Here is a 20,057-nt window from a genome sequence, read left to right on the forward strand (position 1 = left end):
AGGAGACCAGCCAGTGAGCAAGGACGTCAAGGAGAGGCCGGAGGGACACAGACTGGCACCAAGATTTACAAAGCCTTCTGTGTGCCCCGCCCTGGGACAGGCCCTTGAGGGACTAGAACCCAGTTTGGAAACCATCTACAACCCGTAAAGAAGCAGGGGATACAGGCCCTGATCAGTAGTGGTCGTGAACATCACAGAGAGACAGCAGAGGCCCCTGCCTCCTTGGGAAATTCAACCTGAACTTGGTCAGACGGAGGTTTACAGGAAACATGGGAACACGTGGCCACATTAGACGACACCACGAGATGCAATCAGCACAATCCAGGCTGTGGGAAACTCAATAGGGCCAGTGACCCGGTTTTTTCGACATACAAACTACAGTGAAGTAAACAGGGAGGACGAGCCTACAGACTAAGAGACAGAAGAGACACACCAGCCACCTGCAATGCGGAGCTTATCAGAGCCTGTTCAAACAGACTTTAACACAACGAGTGACACATCAGGAGACAACTAAAGACATGACTTCCCCGGTGGCTCAGACAATAAAGAGTCCGCCTATAATGCAGGAGACCTGGGTTCAATCCCTGGGTTGGGAAGATCCCCCAGAGGAAGGCATGGCAACCCACCCCAGAATTCTTGCCTGGAGAACCCCCATGGAGAGGGGAGCCTGGTGGGCTACAGTCCACGGGCTTGCAAAGTCAGACACAACTAAGCACAGCACAAAAACATGAATGCTGACTGAATAAGCAATACTGGGGAATTATTATTAATTCCTGAAGTGCAACAATGGTATTATGGTTGTTTTTAAGAGTTCGTTTTCTTTTAGAGACACACATTGAAATATATGGCTGAAATAATATGATTTGGGGGATTTACTTCAAAATAATACAGGCCAGGAAAGTGAGAAGATGGGCATGTTGACAAAACAGGCCATGAGTTGATGACTGCTGAAGTTACATAAAGGACTGAACAGAGTTTCATTATACTATTCTCTCTCTCTTTAAAAATGTTTAAAACTCTCCGTAACTCAAAGTTTAAAAAGTAAACCCAGGTTTGAAGAAAAGATTGACATATTCAATGTTATCAGAGAAAAGTCAAAGTAAAAACTAGAGGGCAGGGGCAATTCTCTAGCAGTCCAGTGCTTAGGACTCTGGGCCTCCACTGTAGGGGGCACGGGTTCAATTCCTGGTTGGGGAACTTAAGATTTTGCAAGCTGTACAGTGTGGCCAAAAAAAGAAAAACTAGAGGGCAGAAGATGGTAAATGTAACGGATGTTTCGGTGCGAGAGAGACTCAGACTCGATAAACATCCACTGAGTGCCTGCCTTGTGCCAGCCTCTGCAGTGGGCGCCTCACTAACCAGCCGTGTGATCCCAGCCCCACAGCCTCCTCACCTGTGAAGCGGGACGTTAAGGACTCCGCCTCACCTGCTGGTTATAAAGACGAGATGGAAATGTGCTTACAGATATAGAACACTTCAGAGTAGCATGTGGCCTGCAGCAACGGCGCTCAAGACCAGCTGTGCCCAACTTCACACGACAAACACTCACGGCCTCATCTGGAGCCCAGGCTCCAGAAGCAGCCCCCAGCTCGCAAGGGTGGGGGATGGGGCTGCTAGAAGCATGCGGAATGGTCATCTGGGAAGAAGCTAGCTCTTAACCCTGGATGGAGCCCGGGACTGAGACGAGGCTGGAAGAAGCCAGGAAGAAAAACACCCAAGGCCTCAGAAATGCCACTCTGATGACGTTCAGGGCAAATTCTTCTCCTAATTAAAGACTGGCCTCCACAGCTGTCACTGGGGCGACCTCGCTAATTCAAATAAACAACCACAGAGTTTCAGAGGAACAATTTTAACCCCACTTTCCCATAATAAGCATTCTGGATTTCAGCCCAAAGCTTTAGCTGGTTACGTGGGGGGGTCATTCTAACAAATTGTTTTTCTGGCTGGGTCCCAAGAGAGCCAGGCTGTCATTGCAGCAACGAGGTGATCAGTTTTGCTTTCCTATCCAAAGCGGGGGCTTCTCCACAGGGCTTTTGAGTCTTACCTGTAAGGTCTATAACCACTCGGGCTCTCTACCTTCCCCTAAAACCTGTTCTGGGGCTTGGTTTGGGGAAACTACATTGGTGAAGGTGGCTATCCAGACGTGACACACCAGGACACATACCCCCAAAGAAGGGAACACTTCTCTAGGGAAAAGCCATCCTTGCCTATTCCCCCGGGGTGGCCGAGCACCCGGGGAGGAACCCCCAGCCCTGGCGATCCTGCTGCTCAGTGACGGAGGTCCAGAGGCCTTGGTGGACGTGCAGGAAGAGGACTGGACGTGGCCTAAACATGCCCTTCAAGTCCCTGCCTTGTCCTCCAAGGGCCACAGGCAACTGGCTTATCTGCTCAGCTTCCTCGTTTGATAATGGAGAACCTCTCTGAACAGGTGCACAGAGCCAGATGGGAAACTGGGTCCTGGTCTGGCAATGCTGGCTCCCATTAAGCCAGACCTTCCAGAAGAGGGTTCTGGGTCAGTGGGTCCCCTGCCCACAGCACTCCTTGCCTGATCTTGGGTGTTTGCGGGTCCAGACCAAGGCACCAGGGAGCAGTGAGACTGGACAAGCCTGGGTCTTTTGTCCAGTTCGGCAACATCAACCTCACACGTTCCATTCCCAGCAACTTTACAGTTGGAACGTCCACCCCTCACTATCCTGACTGGAGAACAAGCCTCCACAGGTGACCACTGACCCTCCTGAGCCTCAGAGCTTGCCTCTTCCCACTAAGACTGAGCAGGGAAGGGCTGCTGCACCTGTGTTTGATCTGCCTGCCCAGTTTCTCTCCACTGCAGGGCTGAGTAGCACTACCCACAGGAGGAGTGGGAAGGAGGTAGGGGATGCAGGCAGGGGTCTGCAGAGACCCCGTATGTGGCCGTCAGCTTCCAGGAATCAGCACTGGCTAGAACGCCAGACAGAGGCAGGACCACATAAACTTAGTCTGCTGACCCATAACTGGCCCTTTCTCTTCTCAAGGTCGCAAAGCTCAGTTCAATGATTAGCCATCGTGAAGGTAGGGGCTGGGGGGCAGTCACACCTGGGCTCAGACCCCTGGCTCTGTAATTCATTTGCCCCAGGAGCTCAGGCATGCTACCTAACCTTGGCTTTAAACCTCTGTCATTTGATTTGTAAAATGGGGATAGTAGCTAATATCCTGCAGGATGTATTATTGAAAGGATGTTCATGATGAAAGCTACCGAGTGCTGAATGACTTACATACAGACACACATTGTCTCATCTAAATCTTAAAACCAGCCTATGAAGGAGATCTTCCCCCGTTTCTATTTCTGCTATTATTTTAAAAAATACTTATGTATTGGCTGTGCTGGGTTCTAGTTGTGGCCCATGTGGGATCTAGTTCCCTGACCAGGGATGGAACCTAGGCCTCCTGCTTTGAGAGCTCAGAGTCATAACCATTAGACCACCAGAGAAGTCCCTGCCCCTGGTTTTATTTTTTTCTGAGATAGGAAAAGATTTAAAATTTAAACCTCTTTTTAAAGTTGAGGGCCCCAAGTCCCAGCCTCAAGGATGGTGCTGAGTGTCCGGCTGAGAGGGCCCTGGACTCACCTGCCCCAGGCCGTGTGGTCAGAGCTACCTCAGTGCTGGGTGTACGGCAGGTTGCAGAGGAGAGGGAGCTATGAGGTTCTGGTAAAGGCCTCTCTAAGAGGCCTGCTCGCAGCAGCCCTGGGCAGAGAGCATTCTTGCCCACTGGACAGGCAAGAGGGCTGGGGCTCATGGAGCCCAACCGGAAGCCCTGACCTTCAGAGACACGCACGTCACAGTCACGTGAGGCCTGGAACCAGATTCCAAACCCTGAGGTGGGAAGCATCCAGGAGACAGTGTGGGAGCGGCCAGCTGCTGAGAACTGCTGAAGCCCAGTCATGGAGTGTAAAAGCTCATTACACTGGTTCCCCCATTTATGTTTGAAATTCTCCACAGAGAAAACTAAAAACACCGCCTCCTCTCCTGGAGAATGTGTTAGGCGGAGGAGGGTCTCAAAGTGCGTCACCTGGGATCTGCTGGATGATGGCTCTGAAGACCGGTCCCTCTCCTGCTCCACACAGGGCCCAGCCCCCAGGGGACCCGCATAACGTCTGGAGCAAGGTGGTCTCCACTGAGGGCCCTGTGGTGCCAGGCAGCCCAGCCTGCTGTGGGGGCGGGGGAAGGGTGAGCCCCTGCCCCAGGGTCCCAGGAGGTGTCAGAAGCGGAGCAGACTGGGTGGGGTGCAGAGGCTCTGGGCAGAGGGGAGGATGAAGGAACGGGGTGGGGTGGTGAGAGCTGGAGCGGGGCGGAGGGCCCCCTCGGCTCCTCAGGATGGGATGCTGCTGCCCCTCTCTGGCAGGCCCCCCACATGCTCCTCCCCTGAGATGCATAAGCACCACCCACACACACACATTTAAGACCTCCCAAGCTTCCCCAACCTTTTAAAAAATTTTATTGGATTTACAATGTTGTGTTAGTTTCAGGTGTACTGCAAAATGAATGAGTTATACACACGCATATACCTGCTCTTTTTTAGCTTCTTTTCCCATATAGGTCACTACAGAGCATTGAGTAGAGTTCCCTGTGCTGTCCAGTAGGTCCTTGGCAGTTACCTAGTTTGTATATAGTAGTGTGTTTATGTCAGTCCAAATCTCCCAGTTTATCCCTCTCCCACCTTACCCCTGGTAACCATAAGTTTGCTTTCTACATCTGTGACTCTGCTTCTGCTTTGTACATAAGTTCATTTGCCAAGCTTCCCCCTTGACTCCAGACAAGGTTCAAGCCTGACTCTCAGGGTGACTGTCCTCGCTGCCCTCCGCTCCAGGTCCCCCCAAGACTCCCAGAACTGTGTCCTCGCCCAGCCCGCCTCCTCCCTGTAAACCTCTGAGGGGTCCAGCACCTCCTCACTGGGCCCCACACAGCCTGCGCTGCTCTTGTTTCCGGCCGGGGCAGGGCGAGGCCCCCATCAGAACAATGAGCAATGGAGACCAGGTGACCATCATGACCTTTAGTGACTTTAAGAATGCAGCCCCTGGGGAGGCAGTGGGAGCGGGCAGTGGGGCTGAGTCACGGTGCCCGGCTGCTGGGAGGGGCTCCCTGGCGAGCAGAAAGGTGAGGACGGCGGGACATGGAGCAGAAGGCTCCCTGACCGTGGCTGAGGCCGCGAGGCTGCAGTGCCCTTCACATGTCCGTAAAGCCCGGGGCCGCAGCAGGCATGCACAGCACCTCAACTGCTGTAATGGTTTCCTTCCTAAGGGTTCCAACAAATGGAAAATGATAGCGACAGCTTGCAGCTCCCATTACTTCCGTGCCTGCAAACCTAAAGAATATTTATGATCCGTGGGATCAGAGATTTGGTGTCTTAGCAGCAAAGAAAGGTCACGAAACGAACTGACGCAGGCCATCTGCTCTGAGTGGGGACAGAGACACGCCCAGTGCACAGCACCTGCTTCTCCCACACCAGGCACCAAAGGATGCTCTTTATTTAACTGAGAATAAAGCTGACGACCCCCACGAGGGGCAAAGACTGAACAAAAACAAGCCGGTGCAAGGGCAGGGCAAGGCCCCACAGGACATGGCACTGGTGCCCCTGCCCCCAGCCCCTGTACTAGATGCCGGGTGACAAGGCTTAACGGAGGAGAACAAATGCTCTCGGAGATGTCCCCGTGGCTGTGAGGCAGAGGCACTTCCCGCCTCCTGCATTTTTCATGTGCCTGCTGCCCCTGCGTCCCAGCGCCCGCTCCTGACATTACGGCAGATGCCGTGGCCGCCGCAGTCATCCTTCATCCTCAGGGGCCAATGGGAACGTACGCTTCCCCGTCCATCAGGGCCGCGGCCGCCAGAACAGCTCATCTGACCTTTGCAAATACCAAAGGGTGGGTTTAAGGCAGAAAAAGGTAACGTAAGAGTCTTTGGCTTTCCTTTTGAAGATGATTTTATGTCATTAGCCAAGAAATGGGGCCTATAGCAGGAACACGGTTAAAAATTGGGTAGAAGAGTCAAATGGGAAGTGAGGTGGCCGCCGACGTTTCAGCACACACACGTTCCTTGATGAATTATTTAACATATATTAAAAATATATATGGCTCAGAAATCTCTGGGCCTGGGATTGAAAACAGCTTCAAGCTGGGAATGAACAGCTCTCTGAAAGGACATACGCATACGCATGCACACACACACACACACACAGAAACAAATGTGGATTCTGATGCCCAGCACCAGCTGGACTCCATCAGACTACAACAAGCTAATCCTGCTGCAAACCACGGATCTGTGTGGAGGTGGGACCAGGAGACAGCCCACGTCACAGTGGGACAAGTTCATTGTCAAGCTGCAGCACATATACACCCAGTTTCCTCTCTATTTTTAGCCTGCAAATCTTAGTCAATGTTGATATTTTAGGAGCGAAAGTGACCCCTTAATATTCCAGGGAGATTTTCTTTGCTTGGCTATGACTCAGCACCGCACAAAACTAGATTCCAAGTAATCTGCATGACTCTGGGTTTTTCCACTTGAAAAAAAAAAGTAATTACAGAGATCCCTGAGGACAGAGGAGAGAAGGAAAGCCACTCACATTAGCATGGCACCACCCCAGTTCAATGTTTTTATAATGGTTTTATGGAGACAGAACTCAGGTGCCATAAATTTCACTCTTTGGAAGTACACAGTTCAGAGGACTTCGGTACATTCCCAGACCACTGTAGCCACCACCACCAAACTCCAGGATACTTCCTCCACCCCAAAAGGACCCCTGGCCCCCAGCCCCCACACCCACTAACCTGCCCTTTCTGCACACGTGGTCTATCCTGGACACGCATGGAAGTGGAACCACACCACACGTGGCCTTCGGTGTCTGGCTTGTCTGTCACAGCATTATGTCTTCACCTAACTCAAGTTTTTTAAATATTTTTAAAATTTTATTTTTATTATTTATTTGGCCACCCTGGGTCTTAGTTGTGACATGCAGGATCTTTGATCCTTATTGTGGCGAACTCCTGGTGCAGCCTGTGGGATCTAGTTCCCCAACCAGGGATCAAACCTGGGTCCCCTGCAGTGGGAGTGCAGAGTCTTGGCCATTGGACCACCAGGGAAGTCCCCACCTAACTCAGTTTTCATTAGGGCTTTGCTAGTCTCCCTTCCCATCTGAACTCCTACATATTTAAAGTATAATCCTTTGCTAACTTGGTAAAGTTGAGTAACAACGCATTACTGACCCTCAGTTGGGACCAGGGGTCCAGAAGCTGAAGGCTTCAGTCTGGTCCTCCAAGTGTGAGCCTATCGTACTGGTTTAATTGTAACAGAAGAGACCTGGGGGTTAGGAAGACTGCACAGCTTGCCAGCCACAGGACAACCAGCACCACATGCAGTCTGCCCAAGAACAGAACTGCCCAGAACCCCAAACTGAACAGGAGGGCAAGCAGCCACCCACGAAGCACTGTGCAAATGTCAGGAGTAAACTGTATGCCCCTAAATTCATATACTGAGTGTGGCTGCACCTGGAGGGGGGCTCTTTGCAGAAGCAAAGAAGGTACAAGGAGGCCCTGAGGGAGCAGGCCCTGGTGCAACCTGCCCAGTGTCCTCCTAAGAGGAAGCTGGACACACAGGGGAACAGCAGGGACACCTGCACACAGACGAGGTCAGGAGAGGGCACAGTGAGAAGGCGGCCGTCTGCATGTCAAGAGGACGCCTCAAGAGAAACCAACCCTGCTGACACCTTGACCTTGAACATTCAGCCTCCAGTTCTTCCACCCCCTTGCCTGCACTTGTTTTGCCCTGGGGTTTTGTCAATAGCCGTCCTCGAGGGTGTGAGGAGGCTGCACGCTTTTGGGTGTGCCACTGAGCACCACAGAGATCCAGGGCAGGACGCGCACAGGGAGGAGGGCGGAGCTCCAGGAAGGGTCCCGGGCAGCGTGTGCATTTCTCAGTGGCTCCTGCTTGCTGAGCGATGCCACGTGGTTGGTGCTGTCACAGAGCTGCTTTCTGGGAGGGAGCCACAGGGCCTTAGGGATTCCGGGGCAGTAATGAAACACGGGGACTTGGGGTGGCTTGTGGCTGAGAGAGCAGAAACCACAGCCCCCAGTTGGGCAGGTGGGCAGCAGCATCCTGGGCCTTCACGAGCAGATATCCTCTGGAGTCAGAGGGCTCCCAAGAGGCACCAGGGGCCTGGCTGTGGAGGATAGGTAGGAGCTGGCCAGAAAGAGAGAAGGGAGTTGGCAGAAGGAGCCTTTCAGCTTGAACTTCATCAAATGCCCACATGAGGGACCATCCTGAGGGGTCTTCAGTTTCACACCTTCAGAAGCTTAGGGAGTAGGCGTGAATGGTACCCACCTTAGAGCCCCTGAGGATGGGACAGGGCAGGTCAAAGGGGGGCAGACTCTGGGGTCTGGGCTCCATGACGCCCTGGCAGCCCCACCTTGGCAGTAAGGGGTTTCCTCTGAGGGAGCAGCAGGGTCCTCCTGGTGCCCCATGTGTGGGGTAGAGGGTCTACCCACAGCAGAGCTGCATCCACAGCCCTGCTCGTGAGACAAGAGGTCTGTATAAACTGAAATAATATGTGTGCATCCTTGTTTAAAAATCAGACAACACGGACAGGACACAAGTCACCTTATGTAAAGTGCGAGGTCCCCTGCCCCATGGCCCCATCAGCTGCTGAGTGTGGGTCTTGCTCCGTGAAGCTCATGGTGTAACGGGATCCAACCCCCGGTCTCACTTTACACCCACTTGTGCACCTGGCTGTGTGCCCACCCCTGGGGGGCACACACCGTCCTCCTTGGGGAGATGGGGTTCTGTCCTCAGAAAACTGCTATGGCCGCACGTGCGTCCACCTGACATTTCTGTGGATCAGGTCCCTAGAGGGCAAGCCTAGGTCAGGTCGTAGAGCATCTGAAACTTCAACAGTGATGTCAGTTCCCCTCCAGAAAGGTGTAGGACTGGACGCCCTCTCTGGCTACGCTCCCATGAGCCGGCCCCGCAGGACCAGGATGGAGGGCCGGGCGTGGTGAGGGGAATGCCACGGCCCTCAGGGCTCCCAGTGGAGCCTGGATGAAAAGCCCCTTCCCTCAGCTCAGAGGCCCCCTCCACACTCAGATCTGTGCCCGGACGGACACAGAAGACAGTTCCCGGGGAGTGACTGGGGCACCTGAGTGGCTTTGTGAGACGTGCACACACCATCTGGAACCCTGGTGCTCCGCCTTCCTCCAGACACATGTCCTGCACGGAGTTCTGAACAGCATGGAGTCTCTGGGGGCTCAGTCAAACCCCAAAAGTGTGCACCCTCCTCACACCCTTGAGGATGGCTCCATGAGAACTCCATGACATAACAAATGCAGGCGAGGATGAGCAGAGATCGGAGCCCCTTGTGCACTGCTGGTGGGGGTAGAAAATGGTACAGCTACCATGGAAACAGTATGGAGGCTCCTAAAAAAACAAACAGAAACAGAACTACCACATGGCCACGCTACACAGCAAGGCTACTGCCGGGCATGTGCTCCCAAGAACTGAAAGCAGGGTCTCGAAGAGAAACCTGCACACCACGTTCACAGCAGCAGGTGCAGGCAACCCATGTTCAAAAACGGATGGATGGATACACAACACGGCCTACACATTCAATGGAGTGTTGTGTGCACTCAGTCGCTCCGTCGTGTCTCACCCTTTGTGACCCCATGGACTGCCAGGCTCCTCTGTCCATGGGATTCTCCAAGCAACAATACTGGAGTGGGGAGCCATTCCCAGTCACAAAAAGACATACTGTTTGATTGCACTTACATGAGGTCCCTGGAGTCGTCACGCTCATAGAGACAAAAAGTAGAAGGGTGGGTGTCAGGGGCTTGAGCGGGGCGGGGGGGATAAGAGTTACTGTTTAATAGGGACAGAGTTTCAGTTTTGCGAGAAGGGTTCTGGACGTGGGTGTTCTTAATGCCCCTGAGATGTTCACTGAAAAATGATGCAGATGGTGAGTTTTGTGTCATATAATTTTTGCCCAATTTTTAAAATTTTTACTTAATTTTATTTATTTATTTGGCTGTGATGGGTCTTAGTTGTGGCACACAAGATCTTCAACCTTCATTGCGGCATGTGGGATCCAGCTCCCTGACCAGGGATGGAACCTGAACTTCTGCATTGGGCACATAGAGTCTTAGTCACTGGACCACCAGGGGAAGTCCCAGCACAATTTTTTTTTTTTTTAAGTTCGCAGAGCATTGTTCAGTGCCCATGAAAGTGAATCATGGAGGCTAAAGTCTAAAGAAAAACTAAAAAGCTCCTTTGATTCCGGCCTTAAGCTTCAGATGTAGAAATGAACTTGTTCAACTTGCCCTCGTTACAGGAGTAAACGGGCTGGACACGGCCTTTCCAGAGTCACATGGCAAATCAGTGCAGGACTCCAGCCATCCCCGGACTGCCTGTGTCCCGCCTCAGGGCAGTGTCTCTGTTCTGGACAGAAGCCTGATAAAGCAGGTAAAACAAAAGAGTAAAGGGGAGTTTATGAACTAACTTTTTCAACCAAACCTGGAACTAACCAATCCCATGTGATTAGACTAAACATGATTCAAACAAAGCAAAAGTTGTCTTCTTTTTTTTTTGCCACGTCGATCAGAATGCAGAATCTTAGCTTCCTGACCAGGGATCAAACCCATACACCCTGTAGTGCTGGAAGTGAGGAGCCTTAACCACTGGACCACCAGGAAAGGCCCAGAAAGTTCATCTTCATGAGTCAGAGTCCTTGATGACGTGATGGATGATGAACTCCCAACCTCCCTCACCCCACTGTGGACACAAACACCCAGGTGACTGGCAGGGCCCAAGGTCAGGAGAAGCCACCAGGCCCTTCCCCAGTGGCACCAGGCCTCACCGGTCAAGGCCTCTCCTGGGACACAATGAGACACACACATTTGACCTTTGGCCCAGTGCCTGGGCCATGGCTCCTGACACCCTCGGACTCTCCAGAGCAGAGAGTACCCAGTGGTGGCCAGCCTGGGGCAGCTGCATGATGGAGCTGGATGCCAGAGAGACTGCCAGCAAAGGAAGGTGTTTCCTGCATCTTGTGAGCCATGCTGGCAAATCCTCAAACCTGGGCACGGGTTCACAGGAACCCCCATCTACAGCCAGTTAGTCAGAAGTGCTGGTATTAAGCGGGAGTGGTCAGTGATGCCGAGCCCTTACCTGGGGGCCTGTGACAACCATGGCAGGCAGGTCAGAGTACACTGAACTGGACTGGATTGAGGATACCAGCTGGTGTCAGAATTGACCAGTGTCTGGAAAAACCCACAGGTCTGGAGTCAGAAGTGTCTGTGTAAGAAGAGCACAGACCCGCCTCTTTGGGCCTCCGTTTCCTCCTCTGTAAGGGTGAGGTGTTTGGGCCAAAGGCCACGAAGGGCCTTCCAGAGTTCGGTGACCCTCAGAACTGCTGGTTAAAGGGTTTCCAGAGTTAGCAGGAAGGAAACTCCCTCTCTGGAGGCTCGTCCCTCCCCAGGCTGCATCTCCTGCCTCAAGCTGGAGCTCACACATGTCTCTCTTGGGAGCAGCAGAGACCTCCATGGCGTCGACCCCAGGCCCAGGTGCGTACCAGCTCCCAGAGGCGTGGGGCCCAATCCCCTGAGACGAGGAACCAGCCTCCCTCCTTACTCTCCACTCTAAACCAAAACCCCAGACAGAATTCTGAACGTGCCTCCCAGAAGACAAGGCCTGTGCTTCATTCCCAATTAAAGCAACAGCTCGTGAGCCTGGAAAGAGAGCTGGCCACGTGGAGAACTTGTGTGTGTCTGCCTCTCTTCCTCCTCCTGACACTGCGGATCCAAAGCACATCTGAGGAGGATGGAACCCCAGGAAGACTTGGGTGTGCAGTGAGAAAGCACTGCTTCTTGCCAAACTCCCCAGAAACTGGGAGGATGAGGACAAGTTGCCCAGATTCACCCTGGAACCAGGTGACGTTCAGGTGGGTCGAAACTTGAGATGACCAGTTCCACACTCTGAGCTGCAAGCACATTCACTCGACTCCACAGACAACCCTGGTTTAGGGGTAGGGACTCACAGACTGGGCGCAAGTCCCTGCTCTGCCACTGGCCATCACAGACCCCCTGGGAAGGACGTGCCTGCCGAGCCTTGGCCTCTTCCATCACACGTAAGCAACAGTGCCGCCTCCGGGGTTGCCACCTGTGGGGCTCTCAACCAGCACCTGGTAAGGAGTCAGGCTGACCAGTCCCACCAGCATCACCCTGCCTGTCCTCAGGGCACATGCCAGACCCTCTGAGAACACGGGCAGGAAACCAAAGGCACAGGCAGCCACAGAGAAACAGACACACCATTCTTCACCGAGAGATCTGAACACCAGAGTAAAAAGGCAAATCTAGTATCTAGTAAGGGCCTACTATCCCAAATATGGAGAGAACTCCTAAAACTCCTCAGCGACAGAAGTAACTTGCTTTTAAAAATGTGCAAAGGTTCCGAATAGACATTTCTCCAAAGATTTACAAATGGACAGTCACCATGTGAAAAGGTGCTTAATATCAACTGAAAACTACGGTGATGGACTTCCCTGGTGGTCCAGTGGCTTAGACTCCGTGCTCCTACTGCAAGGGGCCCGGTGTGATCCCTGGCCACAGGGGAGATCCTGCATGCCACCCAGCATAGTGAAAAAAATAAATAAAAACAAAAAACTGCAGTGAGACACCACTTCACACCCACTTGGATGGCTACTATAAAAAAATAAATGACAACTGTTGGTGAGACAGTGGGGCAACTGGAACCCTACACATAGCTAGCAGGAGGAAAGAAAGGTGCAGCCACGGTGAAGGGCACCGGACAGCCATCCCACCTCCGGGTTTGTATCCAGAACGACTGAAAGCACGGATACAGACACAAACACGGGACACGTGCTCACCCGTATTCGCAGCAGCACTATTCACAACGGCCCAAAAGTGGAAGCAACCCGAGTATCCGCTGATGGACAAGTGAACGCACAAAATGAGTTCTACGCACACAACGGAGGAGTATTTGGTCTTTAAAAGGAAGGAGATTCTGAGACAGGCTCCTCCAACACGAGCGAAACTTGAAGACACTCTGCGGACGGAACAAGCCAGCCACAAGAGAACAGAACCTGCCGGATTCCTTCACAGGAGGTGCCTGGAGTGGTCAGGTTCACAGAGAAAGCAGAATGGTGGGGGCTAGAATGGGGGGAGGAGCAGCAAGTTAGCGGCGGGGACAGAGTGCAGTCTGGGAAGACAAGCAAGTTCTGAGGATGATGGTGGGGACAGCTGCACAACAGCGTGCGTGTACTTAATGCCACTGAACATCATAAAACAGAACGGTAAATGTGTGCTGTGCGTGTTTTTCTACAACTTCTAAGAAGTAAATAAATAAGAACAAATAAAACACGAGTGCCGTCATGGAGCATGCGTCTGAATGATGCCTGGCAAGAACGGTAAGGTGATGGCATATTTCAAGAAGAAGAAGTGGTAGGGCAGCCTGCTTGTCACACACATCCCTTCCCTGGATCCGGTCAGTGGATCCACATGCGGGGCAGTCACACACAGAGCTGAGACAGGACTGACTCTGACCCAAACACAAGGTGCCCATGTCAGAAGAGAACAGGCAGGCACAGGGCACCCAGGAGGCTCGGGAACACACTACGGGTCAGCGGAGGCCCCTTCTCGTCTACAGGGACCTGGCCAGGCTCACGGGCCACAGAGCTGTAGCACAGAGCTCTGGAGCCCCAGCCCGCCCTGGGCAAGGCCCTCAGCTCCTCTCGGCCTCCAGATGCTGGACATGAGAGCACTGACAGGAGTTTCCCGAGAAAAAGTGCTGCACGCGACACTGTGTGGATGGCACTTCGCAGGGCGTCCTACCTTCCCGTGCAGGGCCTGAAAATGATGGCCATTATTTTCAGCTTTGATAGATGCTGAAAACAAGCCTGAGAGAGAGGACCCTTTGGAGTGAGTAACACACAGAGCAGACTCTACTGCGTGCTGTGAAGATCATGGGGAAACAGAAGGTATTCATCCTGCTCTGAGGAAGATAAGGCCATAAACAGGACGGGACTCGCAGCAAACAACAGGAAACAGCACGGCAGGAGGAAGCGGCAGCGTGCAAACTGGGCTGGGCATCCACTCACATTCCCTCTGCTAATCTTCAGGAACCCTGGAGGGCGAGGCCAAGTGCATGAGCCAGACAACACAGGCGGGCGTTCAGAGGAGTCACGGCACCACAGGCAGGGTGGTCTCGGAAGGCTGCTTGGAGGAGGTGGTGAGTGCTGACAGCCAGAGGCTTGAGGGCTAAATGGAGGAGATCAGAGACTCTTCTAGGCCAGGGGGGTTTGGGGAAGCACTGAAATAGGCACCAAGGCCAAGGCTAGTTTTTAACAGGCCTCTCCTCAGGGCACAAGGAGCAGGGTCAGCACGCTATTTTCTGTCCTTGCAGACTAGTAGGTTAACCTGAAAATTCTGAGTAACATATCTCCTAGGTCAAGAGCAACAATGCTTAACTGATGCTCCTCTGGGCATTTTTACCCCCTCCCTTTCCTGATACCCACTTGCCCCAAAAGCAGGCATATTACACAGAAATGACTTCCCTGGTGGCTCAGATGATAAAAAGTTCACCTGCAATATGGGAGACCTGGGTTCGATCCCTGGGTTGGGAAGATCCCCTGGGGGAGGAAATAGCAACCCACCCCAGTATTCTTGCCTGGAGAATCCTATGGATAGAGGAGCCTGGCGGGCTACAGTCCATGGGGTCGCAAGAGTCAGATGCGACTGAATGACTGAGCATAGCACAGCATGTCATACAGAAACAGGCTAAAAGCTCTCACACAACACTGCCTCTCCAAGGCCGGAGAAAACAGACTATGAAGTACACAGCGCTCTACTTACTCCATTCACTCTGTGAGATGAGACTCTCAAAGGGTTTGTAAGAAAGCACATTATGGTGATTTTCCCCCCTTTCCATGCTGCTGCTGCTAAGTCACTTCAGTTGTGTCCGACTCTGTGTGACCCCATGGACTGCAGCCCACCGGGCTCCCCTGTCCCTGGGATTCTCCAGGCAAGAACAATGGAGTGAGTTGCCATTGCCTTCTCCAGTGCATGAAAGTGAAAATAAGTGTATGTTTTCAAGCTTTCTGCAGAGGTCCACACTGTGTCTTTAAAGCACATTTCCATGGGAACTGCTCATAGCCCCATCACACCCTCTAAGCAGAGCAGCGACCTGGCCAAATCCTGGGAGCCTCTCAGCTCGGGTCTGAGTGTCCGAGCGTGGAAAGCAGGGGCACGTGAGCAGGCTGGTTACCCTTACAGCCATCCCAGCAGTTAAGGACGGGTGCTCTCAGAACCCCAGGCTTCCATCCGTGCTCTGCCCACCCACCTCAGCAGGTGCCCTCTCATCTCTCTGGGGGCTCCCCGGAAGGGCCCTATCCCAGACCTCGGGGAACTGGCACTGTGTGCGCTGACTCCCTCGTCAGACCCCCGCTCTGCACAGTGGAGGCTTTCACAGTAAGACAGAGGTGGCCTTTCGGCAGCTGCCAAGGGGACCCTCCCTGCCTCTGTTAATGACAGCCGGGCCACTACCCTCCCTAGAAATCATCCATGGCTCCTCAGTGCCACCAACAGAAGGGTCTAAACCACGCGGCCGACACTGGAAGCCTCGTCAATCAGGCCTGACACCGTCTGCCTGGCCTCTCCCTGCTCTCCCGGCTGGTCTTACCCCCACGCCTGCACAACCAGCCTTTGCCTAGAGCACCCTCCAAGCCTCCTTCTCCTCTTCAATAGGAGCCAAATCCCACCCCCTGAGCACCAGGTTCCTCCAGCCCCTGGGATGCCCCTTCTCATCATCGCAATCCCCCAGGAAAGCAGCTGCAGAGTCAGGTTCCGTCTCCAAAGCAGAAAGAGTAGCACGCTCACGGCAGTGTAGTAAGAACCAAAGCAACACAAGATATACAGCGCACCTACTGTGGTCTCTGGCACACAGTAAGCCAGCACCCATCTCTAAAACAGCAAAACCGTTAATCATTACTACTGCTGCTGGAGATGATCCCTCCTGTCCTCCATTTCCTTACTTCGTTTCTCTCTCCATCTGCTGCCAACACTTGCCATCTTACCTGACTTAGGTCCCTGTCTCAGCTCCCTTACTAGACTGAACATCCCAGCAAGTGTTTAGCGTGGTGCATACTGAGAGGCGACAGAACCACCAAATGCATGAATGATTCTAAATAATCAACCTTATAGTCTGTCCACAAGAAAACTCACACTTACTGTTTGAAGAAAGATTAAGAAGCGATTACAGGAGCAGAACTTTTCATCAAAAGCAACAGTTCTCAAAGTGTGGTCTCCGGACCCAGAGTGTCAGCATCCTCAGACCTTGACAGCCCACCCCAACCGACCCCGCCACCAGCTTCGACCAGCTCTCTAGGGATTCTGACAACCCTGACTCGTGGGCTCTGCAGGGCAAGAAGCAACATGCCAGCCCACAATGAAGCCCAGATCAGGACTGGATTCTCCGCCGGACTCTGGCCTTGACCTGGCAGAAGTCTCTTAACCTCCGGGAGCTCCAGTTTCTTAGAAGCGATACAGGGATGATCATCACACTCAGGATTCAGGGAGATCCCATGTGCAGTTCACACCAAGTAGGTGCTTTAAAACTGTAAGTTCCTTCCCGTTCTTATCCTGTCTATCTCACAGGGTTGGGAAGACTAAATAAAACCCTGAAGCCGCCCCCTCGCACTGGGTAACTAACTCCTCTCGGAACAAACACTTTGGCTCGTCAAGCTCACAGCCATCTCAGGAGATGGGGAGGCTCCCGCAGCAGTCAAGACCCCACACCACCCAGGCCCTGGACACTGACCCTGCAGCGAGTGGGAGGGAGCTGGTCCTCCAACACTCAGGTTGGGATTAACTAACTCCTCACTGATCGCATCTAAATGAATCCAAACTTTACTCCTGGAAAAGGGTGATCTGAAAACGTTTTCCAGCCAACACAGGAGAGCTGTGGACCTGCCGAGTACCCTGGACCTGGCTTGTGGTTCCCGGACACAACAACTGTTAACACAGGACCCTCTGAAACCCATTTCAGAAGAGAGCATCAGGCAGCGCAAGGAAGCATTCAGTCTTCCTGGGTACTTCTCAGCCGTATACACCACGGCGCCTCCGGGCTCAAAGCCGGGGCCTCTATTCGGGAACCACCTCCCAGGACGACGGGCAGCAGGGAGACCGGGAAGCCCCGGAAACCACGTCAGATGTCAGCTGGGGTATGGCTGCCAGCTCTCCGTGTGTCTGACCCAACAGTGCCCGGGAAGCATGCAGTAGGCCAGCCCCGAGGCAGGGTAAAAGGCCAATCCACGCACCCCCAGACAGTGAGCCCAACGCTCTGCGGCTCAGGACACTTGGGCTGATGCCTTACTGCTACAGAAGGCCCCTCGGAGCAGTGTTTTAACATCTCTATCCTGGGGCCTGGCACCCAGCACCCTCTCAACATGCCTGCTGAATTAGACAGATGGGATGAGTTAGGTACAAGCCCCAGCAGCTGTTGAGGGAGGAAAACGAGGTCCAGAGAGACTGAGAGTTGAGGTCAGTAAGGAATGCGGCCTCGATGTCACCCACCCAGGACAGGGCTCCATCCTGGGCCCAAACCCAACTTGCCCCCGTGCCCCGCAGCCACCTCCACTCCACTCGGACAGGGGACCACAGAGGGGGCCACACCGCCACCCACCTCCTCCACCTGTCCCCGGAACAGGGTCTCTTCTCTGAGAGTGCGGTTCCTTCCCCTTCCTCACCAACAGCCCAGGCCCAGCTCCCCGCAGTGTGCCAGCCTTCTGACAGCTCTCCCGTTCCCACAAGGCAACCCAGCACTGGCTATGGTGGCCTTCCACTGGTCACCACTGCCCCCCGAGTCTCTGTTCCCTCCGGTGACCCCATCAACCCTTTGAGCGCTGGGACAGCTCTGTAGGCCATGCTTCTGCCCCACTAAGCCTCAGTTTCCTCATCTTAAGGTGAGAAGGATAATAAAACTCACCATGCAGAACAGCTTCAGGAGAAAGTCACGGTGGTCAAATTGCTTCGTGTGAGGTAAGCCTGCTGCTCCTACTAGCCAGCTTTGTTGCTGGGGCTTCACTCCTGCGTCTCCCTCCCTTCTACCAACCCCTGGCACATATACCTCTCAAGAACACGAACAGCACTAAATGTCGTGAGGGTCACTTTTACACTTTGTCCCAACAGCACAGAACACATGTTGGAACCTATTCTGGCTTCTAATCACTTATCTGAGCTGAGCTGCGAAATTCCCGAGGCCTCACCTGCTGGCTCACTGGCTGGCAACGAAGGGGCCCCATTCTCTTCATGGTCAAGTGTCCTAAGGGACGGTGGACTTCGGGCCTGGTCACAGATGGGCCTGCGGTCCCCCATCTCCTCTCCAAAGTGGAAATGAGTCAATCTCCCCGCCCCCCACCTCAGGAGGGGGGGAGCTCAGGAGGGCTGCACCGTTTTCCAGGGCCCCACAGCTGAAATGGGCAAAGCGACATTCACCCCAGGTCCTCCTGAGAGAAATGTCATGCTCTTTTCATTGCTACCCACCCGTACATCCTCTATGTTTGTATATTTTAAAATCTCCTTTAACTTATATCCCTCATCAGCTACCTTGGTGTCTCAAAGGTAGTAACAGAGCGTCCTATCATAAAGGAGACAGAAAAGGGAAAAAAAATCCCCCCAAGTTTACTGGCTCCCTTCCACAACTGCCTGGAATTCAATACCAGAAATGAGTTTCTGGAATACGGATGCCGTGAAAGAGCACCTGAGGAAGAAGAAAGGGAGGTGGAAACCTCCAAAAAGGTGGGAAAAGACCCTCCAGGGCCCAGTGTCCATCACCCCTTATCAGAGACCCTATACCAAGGAGCAAAGGCAGGCTCCTAGGTGCCAGTCAGCCAACGGGAGAGGCGTCAATAATTTCACAGGCCCACTAAAGGCTGAAAAGTAAGCTGGAAATTTACAAAGCAGGAAATAGGGAAATCACTCCAGCCTAATCCAGCCAGGCCCATAAGGACGCCAAAGGTCCCTGCTCATAGAAGGCGTTTTACCAGTCTTTCCACCAACCAGGAGAAACCCAGTTTTAAAACAAACCAATCCACATTCTTGACGGATCACGCCTGGCGTGAGCTCCCGCCTTGGGTGAAAAGGCACGTTGCTCGTCAGTCAGGAAATTTCACCGGGCGGGCCTCTGGTGGTCCTTCACCTCCACCTCGGGCTTCCTCACCGGGATGCTGGTCATCCCGGTGCCCGGAGCGCCCAGAGGGTTTGCACACCCGAGTAATCCCCTCTCCACCTGCCCCCAGAAGGCCGGCGTCGGCAGACTTGAGGACGCTGGGAAGTGACAGCCACCAGGCAGACAGTAGCTCCAGAGACATGAGGGCCGCCTCTGACAGACGGAACTTCAGACCTGACAAGGCAGCGACTCGCACAAGGTCACGGGGAGAGTCGGCGGCAAGGCTACCTGGCCCTGGCTCCGGTCGTCAACCGGCACGGCCGCGGCCGCCCCCGCCCCCGCCAACCTTCCCAGGGGCGCGCCGGCCTCCCCGCTCCCCGCCGCTGAGAGTGGCTCAGCCCGACGGGCCCGGGACAGGGAGCCCGCTGGGACCGCGGCGGCCGGGCTGGGGCGCGGGGCTGGGCCCCACCGCGCAGCAACGCGCGGAGCACCGCCCAGGCCTCGGGACGCCGCGGTGGGGGCCTTACCGAGGCACTGCCCTACCGGCGTGCTGAACGGGTTCCCCAGGAGGAACTCCATCTTGGGCGGACGGCTCGACAGCGGCCCGCGCGCGTCAGCCGCCGGGTCTCCGCGTCCCCTGCCGCGCTCCCGGCCTGACTGACACTTGCCCCCGCCCCACCCTCTGGAACGCCGGTGCCCGCCGCTGGCCCCGCCCCGCCTGTCCCTATTGGGCGAGAACTGCCTTGCCCTCTTCCGATTGGTAACCACACCACCCTCCGCGAAGTCCCGCCCACCCCGCGGCGTCCGATTGGACGGGGTGGCTAGCTAAGTCACAGGAATTTCCGTCACCTCCCCTGGCCCGCCTCC

General features: G+C 54.0%; 1 protein-coding gene across 16 annotated transcripts in view; it reads right to left on the reverse strand.

The window, feature by feature from the left end:
- TOM1L2 (target of myb1 like 2 membrane trafficking protein) overlaps positions 1-19,849 on the reverse strand; it is a 71,863-nt gene extending 52,014 nt beyond the window's left edge. For all 16 annotated transcript variants that reach the window (XM_086358447.1, XM_086358444.1, XM_086358439.1 and 13 more), the window contains exon 1: positions 19,718-19,849. In XM_086358447.1, coding sequence (XP_086214573.1) covers positions 19,718-19,769 — 52 coding nt within the window. In that variant the 5' untranslated portion in view covers positions 19,770-19,849. The remainder of the gene's footprint in view (positions 1-19,717) is intronic.
- Between the last annotated feature and the right edge of the window lie 208 nt (positions 19,850-20,057).

The sequence above is a fragment of the Bos grunniens genome, chromosome 19 (assembly GCF_055505025.1).
Source record: "Bos grunniens cultivar Pamir isolate PY7600 chromosome 19, Bosgru_T2T1.0, whole genome shotgun sequence".
Taxonomy (NCBI): domain Eukaryota; kingdom Metazoa; phylum Chordata; class Mammalia; order Artiodactyla; family Bovidae; genus Bos; species Bos grunniens.